Source organism: Ovis canadensis, chromosome 25 (assembly GCF_042477335.2).
Source record: "Ovis canadensis isolate MfBH-ARS-UI-01 breed Bighorn chromosome 25, ARS-UI_OviCan_v2, whole genome shotgun sequence".
In the NCBI taxonomy this organism is placed as follows: Eukaryota; Metazoa; Chordata; class Mammalia; order Artiodactyla; family Bovidae; genus Ovis; species Ovis canadensis.
This window is the reverse complement of record NC_091269.1, coordinates 41,775,164-41,784,984: the sequence shown is the minus strand read 5'-3', so window position 1 is coordinate 41,784,984 and position 9,821 is coordinate 41,775,164. Positions and strand designations below refer to the sequence as shown.

Sequence of the window (9,821 nt, the reverse complement as noted above, 5' to 3'; positions counted from 1 at the left end):
GGGAAAGAGGAAATATATAAAAGAATAGCTGAAGGAAAAAGAAATTTTGTTGGAAAAGAGTTTTTTTTTTTTTTGTGATTTTAATAGTGGTTTCACCTGTGGAGCTTTTGGTAAGTCTTCACTTACATTCTTTATTAATAATTACATGGGTCTAAATAAACCCTAGAAGCACAGAGCATGATGCTTGGTAAGATTTCAGAGGAAAAAACTATCTCAGATGTGATACAGAATTCTACTGTACTGAAGACATTGAATTTTACATAATTGATCTTTTGATGTGTGAATTTCCTGGACTTTCCTATTATCCCCGCTTTACCATTTTTCACTCTCGATAATTCCAGCATTCAGCTTTAATTAGATGTAAGAGGTCCTTGTTTTAGAAAGGTACTAGAGAAATGCAGATCCTACGTATTTAGAGCTTCCTGACAGCTATGTTTGTAGATCTCTGGGTAAAGTATGTGTCTGGCCTTTTTCAACAAAGTATTTTCAGTAACAAGTTGTCAGTGAGGTCAGTGACTAGCAGTTCAGGATTAGATACCACCCACCCTGGTTTGTAACCTCCCCCTTCTTTCTCATCCTGGGTGAATGACGCTCAGCTGAAGTGACTGCCCCACTGTCACTGCCTCTCAATTTGGTACTCTGCAACTCTGTGACTAACCAAGAAGTCTTATTTTCTTTCCTCCCCCAAAATCTTTTCGGAAAATTTCCTACAAGAGCCGAATTTTAAACACATTTACTCTATAGGATGCAACAGAAAGGTAAGAGTCAAGTTGTAAAAAGAGGAGCTGGACTTCAGTGCATTCTTGTTTCTGCGTTGAAATTGCTCTGCCTTAGTTACATATCGTAGGTTTAAAGTGTGGGGTTTCTTTCTGAATTAAAGAACATCACATTATTATATAAAACAGGAATGTTTTGACTAGTTATGTTGAGAAGTATAGGCTTTCAAGCTAAGTTTAAAGTTATAAATAACTTTCAAACTAGTGCCGGGGGAAGCTAGTAGCCAAGGTCGTGCTGTGCATTCAGAGAGTTTCTGGCTATAAAAAGCCGATTGGGATCCAGTGCAGGAAAAGATAAGATATGGCCTGGATACATGTGCCTTGGCATGGGGCTGGGGCAAAATATTTGAAGCGATTTTACTTTCAACCCAAAACTTGTTCACAGTAATGGGAGATTTTAAAAATGAGATGTGGCAAAAGCCTTAATTTTTGAATTTAATATTTGCTTTATATACTTGTTTTACAATTGTTAATAATATTAGGAAATTGAGGAATTTCTCAGAGCTATTTTTACTGCCATTTATAATCAAATGAAAATCACACTAGACGAGATGAATATGGGAAACAGTCATCAGTCATGTAAAGAGAAGGTCACTGACAGTGGCTGGGTGACTGCAAGCAATTGCTGTTAGTTGCACTGAAAACAGAACTGGAGAGAAATACAAATGGAAACAAGAAGGAATTTAGGTTAGGCATCAGGAAGTTCATTAACTGTGCATGTTTTGAGTCATGGATATGCACCACTAAGACAGCTGCAACATATCTGATGATGTAAGAGGTCCAATGATTTGCTTAAAACACACAGGTGGGAAAAATAGGATTTCAAATTAGCCTTGGTTCTGGGTTTATGGCTAGGTCTTTTTAGACAGTCTAAAATGTCAACATACTGAGAACCATTGTGGTTTGGAGATAGAGATTATCAGTAGTCAAATTCAAATGGCATATTTGGATGAACTATTAAAATTTTGTTATCCACCATAAAAAAATTACCTTAGTAGTGGCATAGGACAATTTATTAAATGGAGAAACCCAAAATACGAACAGCATATATACAGTTATTTCCATTTGTGGTGTCCTGTACACACTCTGTGTCTCTCTTCTTAATTGAGTGAAATATTGGGATTTTTATGGTAAAATTTATTTTTATTTTCATTATAAAAGTGATATGAGATCATTGTAGGGATTTTAAAAGCACAGACAAAATTATCTGTAATCTCATTGATACATTTTCTTTTAGTCTTTTTTCTCTGCATAACTTTAAAATGAATCGCAGTAATACTGTGGATAAAATTTAGAACATTGCTTTTCATTTAACCTTTACCAAAACATTTTCCATATAATATTACCTAGTCTACATAGATGTTATTTTAGATTGCTAACATTCTTCCAAGTGAATAGATGTAATTTTATTAATCATTGTTGAACATCTAGGTGCTATGGTGTGTATATTTGTGTATTTATTTATTTTAAAGATCATTTCCCTAAGCTCTATTTTTAAGTGTAGACTTGTCAGATTAGGGAAAATTAGAGTTGAAGACAAAGATTGTGATTTTTTAAGAAGATGGCTTTTACTGGTTTTCTTTTAAGGTTTTGTATAATTCTTTATCTACCAAATGAAATATTTATTGAGTGTCTGTGAGATGCAAAACATAGTTATCAGGCACAGAGATAGCAATATATTTAGTATTGGGAAGGATCTTCTCTAGTTACAAAATTTCTCCTTATGAACTTTCACAGGTATCAACAAAGCTACATGTTGAAAATTCTTCATCTCTGCCCGAAACCAATAGACAGTATTATTGACTGCTTACATTATTTTGGACTTTAAAACAATAGAATTTATAAATAACTTTTGTAGAGGATTATCTATATGTTGTTCATAGTTATATGAATTTTATGATCTGTGACAAAGAATTAGGAAGAACAAATATTTTATAATAGAAGTCTGTGGAAATTAGAATTATTTGGAGGAAATCTAGGCAGCAAAGTGTAAAGAAAAAGTGTAGAAGGCGCATGTTAAAACAGAGTTTCAGTTTTCAGATTTTCTGCTTATGGAAACATGAGAATGGAGTACGGCATGGGTAGGGTGGGAGTTAGGGAAGACATGAAATTTTAATTCCGTTATTGGTGTTGAATTTGGGATTTATGGTTATAGAAATAGAATATATTGAAGTAAAAAGCCAAGAAATTGCTAATAAATAAAACAATTTGATTTTCAGAGGTAGTGGCTGGTACAGAGAAGTCAAAATGGAGAGAGTAGAAGTATCAGTATTTGGTGGGAGGTGAGGTATAGGGTTGTGAGTTTTTAAAGAATATATTTTGCCTGGATCACCTTGTTTTAATTGTAGAATTTTATTTTTTCAGTGGTATTTAGAGAAAAATCATAGCTATGGAGGGATGGGAGTTCCATTCTTTATTCACTCTGAACTTCTGCTAGCATGTTTCTATTTTTTCTTTGATATAGGAGGGATTAAGACTTAAGCAGAGAAGTTGGCAGCCCAATCTTGCCTGAAGAGAAACTATGTGCTTCGTAATGAAGACTTAAAAATAGTGTTTATTTATGGATCATTGGCTCATGGGAATGTTACTCTAGAGACTCAAAAAGAATGATTTTCTAAATCTTGTTTCGATACTGGATTTTAAGTGACATGATATTGTGGAACTTTGGGTGGAACTCCAGAGTTTTGCCAAGTCGCAAACCTAATGGAAAGTGACAGATAATTGAGACTATAGAATTTTTGAAAATGAACTTGACTGTTAGCTGTTGCACCTGATTTTCACATGCTTAATTACTATTTTTAACTATATTATTGCTGTCTGGCACACAGCCAGTAATCTGCTACCAATTTAATCACTAACTTCCACGATCTGAGAAGTGACTAAATTCCTATGTGCAAATAGTAAATTAGGTCAAATTTATTTGGGACCCCCACTGCCTTGCCTCTTTTTCCTGCTTTTCATTATCCTAACTGGTATGCTTGGGCTGCTTCAGGTCCCTCCATTAATGGTGAAAAACATTTGATGGAGAAGGCAATGTTTGATACAAAAACCTTTAAGTATTGGAACTTGAAGACTTTAGCCCCTATTTTATATTAGCACCATTCAAAATGTGATCAGCAGTTCTCAGTCTATTACTGGTTCATGAAAGGAGACTATACAAGCATTTATCTTCTTTGTTTATATGCATATAGAATAGAGAGTTGGGATGGAGGTGTACTAGATAATACATAAATAACTAGATTATAAATGAATAACTAGAATGAATAATATCTAGTACGGTTAACTAGATAATAAATGAATTACCAGGTCTCAGCTGATGAGTCTTCTGGAGGTAGTATCAATGCAAAGAGGCCCTGGATTAGCTCATTGAGAAAACAGAATGACAGAGAAGCAGGATTCCTCAAAGGGCTACTTTGGCTCTACTCCAACATTGGCCTTGGAATTATTCGCTCTTTCTAGATGACTTGTGTCCCAGATATTACTCTTAGTGCTGGGGATAGATACTAGCGAACCAAATTAAAGCCCTGCCCTTGTAGTGTTTCCTTTCCAGTGTTTGTGTTTTTATGGATAGGGATGAAGATGAAGGGAGAGTGAGAAATAAAACCTACCTCTCTGTGGTTCTCCAGAAGTACCAGGGTCTGTCTTAGTCCAGGGCTGGAGCTCATAGATTATGTGTTTTCATGGAAATTTGCAGGATTAATTAGCTTTTCTGTTAGAATCAGCAGTTCCCTTTCCAATATGGGTTAACAAAGGAATCCTAGTTTTGAGAATCAAATAATCATTGATATGCATTGCTGGTTGCCTATGCAATATCCATGTATTCTGCTCTTGCTAACTTACAGAACCCTGATTTAGGTCAAGAAAAAAAGGCTTAATGCTATATGTAGTTATCTGTATCTTGTGTCCCCCCTGCTTTCTCTGAATTAGGATAGTTACATTTAGTTAAGATATATGCATAGCAATTCATGTAGACCTACCTCATAGTTTTTCAGTTTCTTCATAGTGTTTTACTACTATATGTGAAACAGGAGAGAAGGGGGCAAGACACAACCTTTAAAAGAATGACACAGCCATGGTACACGACATGAACTGGTTAAAACCAACTAGTCCAAGATAGTGGAAGATTTGGCTTCCAGTGGACCTTGAACTTCATTATATGCTCATTGTCATACATTAGTATGCTAAATGACACACCCACAAACACCATGACAGTTCTGAGGCTCACCATAAAAGTAAAAAAGTAGATGGTGGCCCAGTTCCTGGAAATCCCCACTCTTTCTCTGAATATTATAGTTGAAATAATTCACCAACTCATTAGCCTATGAGATTACCCAACCCATAAAAGCTAACTACCCCATATTTTGGGGCCTCTCACCTTCTGAGATGGCCCACACTCTGTGGAGTTATTTCTCCCAAAGCCATTCTTCCCTTTTGAGACGGACTGCGTTTTGTCTATGGAACATGCATCTCTAAATAAATTCACTTCTTACTTCTCACTTTGTCTCTTACTGAATTCTTTCTGCAATGAGACATAAACAGCCTGAGCTTCATTTTGAAATTTATTTTATTTAAAAAATTTTTGGCTGCAAATGAGACTTTGTTGCCTCACCAGGGCTTCTTGTTGGGTGCACAGACTAATCTTTACTTCACTAGAAGGAGGATCCTTAACCAATGGCCCATCAGGGAAGTCCCAAACCTGAGCTTCTTTATGTGCTGAGATCAGATATGTAATTTCAGTTAAAGACTGGGTTAGAGTCCTGGCACGTGGTTCAAGTTCCATCTGAGTTGTACAGTTTCATATGGATGTAGCATAGTATATTTAGCTCATTCTATATTGATGAATGTGTTTATTGTTTTTCATATATATATTTTTATGTTGCTATGCCATAATGAATATCCCTGTTCACATATCTTGATGTAATTTTATGAATATATCTTTAGAATAAATTCATTACATAGAATTGCTGAGTCAAAAGGAATGTTCGTTTTACAAGTTAATAAGTATTACCTTTAATTGGAAATATCAACTGAAGGTTAAAGAGTATAGAGTATGCATAATTTAAAATTTGAGAGCTGTTATCATATTTTTCTTTAAGAAGTTCATATCGATTTCTACCCCCGCAAACAGCATATGTTGAAAGCTTATGTCCCTAACTCTTACCACTGTTGATAATGATCTTTTAGGGATAGGGAAAAATTATATCTTGTTCTTTTGATTTGCATTTGATTAATAGTAAGTAAGGTTGAACAATTTCTAAATATTAGCCCATTGTATTTCTTTTTTTATATAAATTGCCTTTCCATATTTCTTGCTCTTCTTTTCTTTTCCAGGTTTATTGAGATGTAATTGTTATACATCACTGTATGTTTAAAAGGTCCAGCATAATGGTTTGTTTTACATGTATAGTTGACTCTTGAATTGAATGACACAGATCCACTTATAAGCAAGTTTTTTTTTTTCAATAGTAAATAATGTATTACATGATCTGTTGTTGGTTGAATCTTCAGATGTAGAACTGAAGACATGGAAGAACTGTGGATGTGAACAGTAACTCTAAACTATATGTGGGCTTTTAACTGTTAGGAGGGTTGGTGTTCCTAATTCCTATGCTGTTCAAGGATCACTTGTATTGTAAAATGATTACTGTGATAAGTTTAGTTTGCATCCATCGTTTCATATAGACACACTAAAAAGAAAAGGAAAAAAAGAAACTAAAATTTTTTTAGTTTAGTAAACTCTTAGGGTTTACTCTGTTAATAACTTTCATGAATGTCATACAGTAGTGTTAACTATAATCATGTTGTATATTATATCCCAAGGACTTACTTATTTTGAAACTGGAAATTTGTTCCTTTTTCACTGAAGTTTGTTACTTTCCTCCTATTCTCTTTCCCCCAACTGCAATGCCCCATCTCTGGTAAGCACAAATATGATCTCTTTTTGTATGACTTTTTTTTTTTAAAGATTCCACATACTAATGAGATTATGCAATATTTTTCTTTCCTCTGTCTTATTTCACCAAACATAATGCCCTCAAGTTCCATTCATGTTGGTATAAATGGCAGGATTTCCTCATTTCTTAATGGCAGAATGATATTTCATTGTACAGGGTGTATATACCACAACTTCTTTATGCATCAATCAGTGGACACTAAAGTTGTTTCCATGTCTAAGCTATTGTAAATAATACTGCTATGAATATGGGGGTGCAGATATCTTTTTGAGTTAGTGTTTTGTTTCTTTTGAATATATTCCCAGAAGTAGAATTACTGGATTATATAGTAGTTCTATTTATAATTTGTGAGGAACCGCCATACTGTTTTCCACAGTGGCTGCACCAGTTTACAATCTCACCAAGACAGTACACAGGGTTCCCTTTTCTCCACATCCTTGCCAACGCATGTTATCTGTTGTCTTTTTGATTATGGCCATTCTATGGTATGAGGTGATATCTCATTGCAGTTTTGATTTGCATTCCCCTAATGACGTTAGGGAATGATGAGCATCTTTCAATGTACCTATGGACTATTTGTATATAGTCTTTAGAAAAAAGTGTATTCCCGATCTTTTGCCCACTTTTATTTATTTATTTTTGCTATTGAGTTGAATAAGTTCTTTATTTTGGATATTAATCCCTTACTGAATATATGATTAGCAAGTATTTTTCCCTATTCTATAGGTTTTCTTTTCACTTTGTTGATTGTTTATTTTGCTGTGCAGAAGCTTTTTAGTTTGATGTATTCCCAATCGTTTATTTTTGATTTTGTTTCCATTGCCTGAGGAAACCAACAAACAAAAATACTACTAAGACCTATGTCAAAAGTATGCCATGCTTACTGGATATGGTTTCTTCTAGAAGTTTTATGGTGTTAGTCCTTTCATTTAAGTCTTTAATCTATTTTAGGTTAATTTTTGTGAGTGGCGTAAGGCAGGGGTCTAGTTTTACTCTTGTAATGCAAATATCCAATTTTTTTTAATACCATTTATTGCAGAGATTCTTATCCATTGAGTATTCTTGGCTCCGTCATCAAATATTAGTTGACTTTATACTTAGATTTACTTCTGGGCTCTCTATTCTGTTCCACTGGTCTATTTGTCATTTTTGTGCCAGTATCATACTGTTTTGGTTGCTATAGCTGTATGGTATACTTGAACAGGAAGTATGATGCCGCTCACTTTATTGTTTTTTTCTCAGGATGACTTTGGCTATTCTGGGTCTTCTGTGGTCCTATATAAACTTCAGATTTTTTTTCTTCTTCTGAAAAAATGCCATTAAAATCCTGATAGAAACTGCATTGAATCTATAGGTGGTTTTTGGTCAGTCTAGAGACTGACATTTCAACAATAATAATTCTTGTAATCCATGAACAATGGATACTTTTCCATCTATTTTTGTCTTCTTAAATTTTTTTCATCATTGTTTTCAGAGTAAAAATCTTTCACCTTCTTGGTTAAGTTTATTCCCAAGTATTTTAATGTTTTTCATGCTATTTTAAATGGAACTGTTTTCTTTTTTTCAGATAATTCATTGTTAGTGTATAGGAATGCTACTGATTTCTGTATGTTAATTTTGTATCCTGCAACTTTATGGAATGCATTGATTAGAATGAGTTTTCTCAGCTTTTCAGTAGAGTCTTTAATATTTTCTATATATAAAATTTATGTCATTTGCAAATAGTGACAGTTTTACTTCTTCCTTTCCAAATCTGATGCCTTTTATTCTTTTTGTGTTTGTGATTGCTCTGGCAAGGAGATCCAGTACTTATTTTTTTTTAATTGCCCCATAGTAAATTAAGCAAATTATTTTTTTGTTTACTTAATGTGTTACAAGTATTTTCCAATTTTTTGTTTATTTTACTTTTATGTTTTATTTTAAAATCACACATAAAATAAAATATTTTTGTGTTTAGTTTTTAAAACCTCTTCCTTTATGGTTTCTGAATTTTGTGTTTGGTTAGAAAGGACTTTCTACTTCAATTATTATATATAACTGTATTATATATAAATTCACTCATACTATCTTTCAGAATTTATAACTTTTGCTATATCTGGAATTGACTTTGCACAAAGAAATGAGTCTTGGAGTCAGCTGAATTTTAATTTTTCAACTAAATATTTAGTTGATCTAATATGATTTATGTAAGAGTCACTCTTTCCTGCTAATTTAAAATCTTTGTCATAAGATAAATTTATGTTAGAGTCTGTGTTTCACTCTTTCTCCTGTTGTGGCAATATTCTTTTTTAAAAAAATTTTTGTTTTACATTGAGTATAGTTGATTTACAATGTTGTGTTAGTTTCAGGTATACAGCAAAGTTTTATATATAAATATATATATATATTCATTCTTTTTCAGATTCCTTTCTCATATAGGTTATCACAGATATTGAGTAGAGTTCTCTATTCTATATAGTAGGTTATTGTTGGTTTTCTGTTTTATATATAGTATTGTGTATATGTTAATCCCAAGCTCTTGATTTATCCCATCTTCCCTTTCCCCTTGGTAACCATAAGTTTTTCTGGTAATGTTTTTAATCTAATTTTTCTGTAATCTCTACTTTCCCTGCCTTTTCTTTTCTTCTTTATTTATTCTAAAAAAAATTTTTTTGCCATTGAAGATGACTCACAATATTGTGTTAGTTTCAGGTGTGTAGCAAAATGATTCAGTTCTTTTTCAGCTTATATTCCAACATAGATTTTTATAAGATATTGAATATAATTCACTGTGCTAAATAGTAAATCCTTGTTGCTTGTTTATTTTGTTTATTGGAGCTTGTATCTGTTAATCACATACTCCTTATTTGATCCTCTCTCCCTCCCTGTTCCTTTTGGTAACTATGTTTGTGTTCTATGAGTTTGTTTCTGTCTTTATATATGAATTCATTTGTGTTATTATTATTTTTTAAAATTAATTTATTTATTTTTGGTTGCACTGGGTCTTCATTGCTGCATGTGAACTTTCTCTAGATGTGACAAGTATTTGTTGGTGGCCACTTGGATTATTTCCATGTCTTGGTTATTATAATGCTGCCATGAACATTGGGGT

General features: G+C 33.2%; 1 protein-coding gene across 1 annotated transcript in view; it reads left to right on the top strand.

Annotated features, from left to right (window-relative positions):
* Positions 1-526: 526 nt before the first annotated feature.
* CTNNA3 (catenin alpha 3) overlaps positions 527-9,821 on the top strand; it is a 1,891,866-nt gene continuing 1,882,571 nt past the window's right edge. Inside the window, exon 1 of the mRNA XM_069571817.1 lies at positions 527-758. Within this exon, the coding sequence (XP_069427918.1) occupies positions 746-758 (13 nt within the window). The 5' untranslated portion in view covers positions 527-745. The remainder of the gene's footprint in view (positions 759-9,821) is intronic.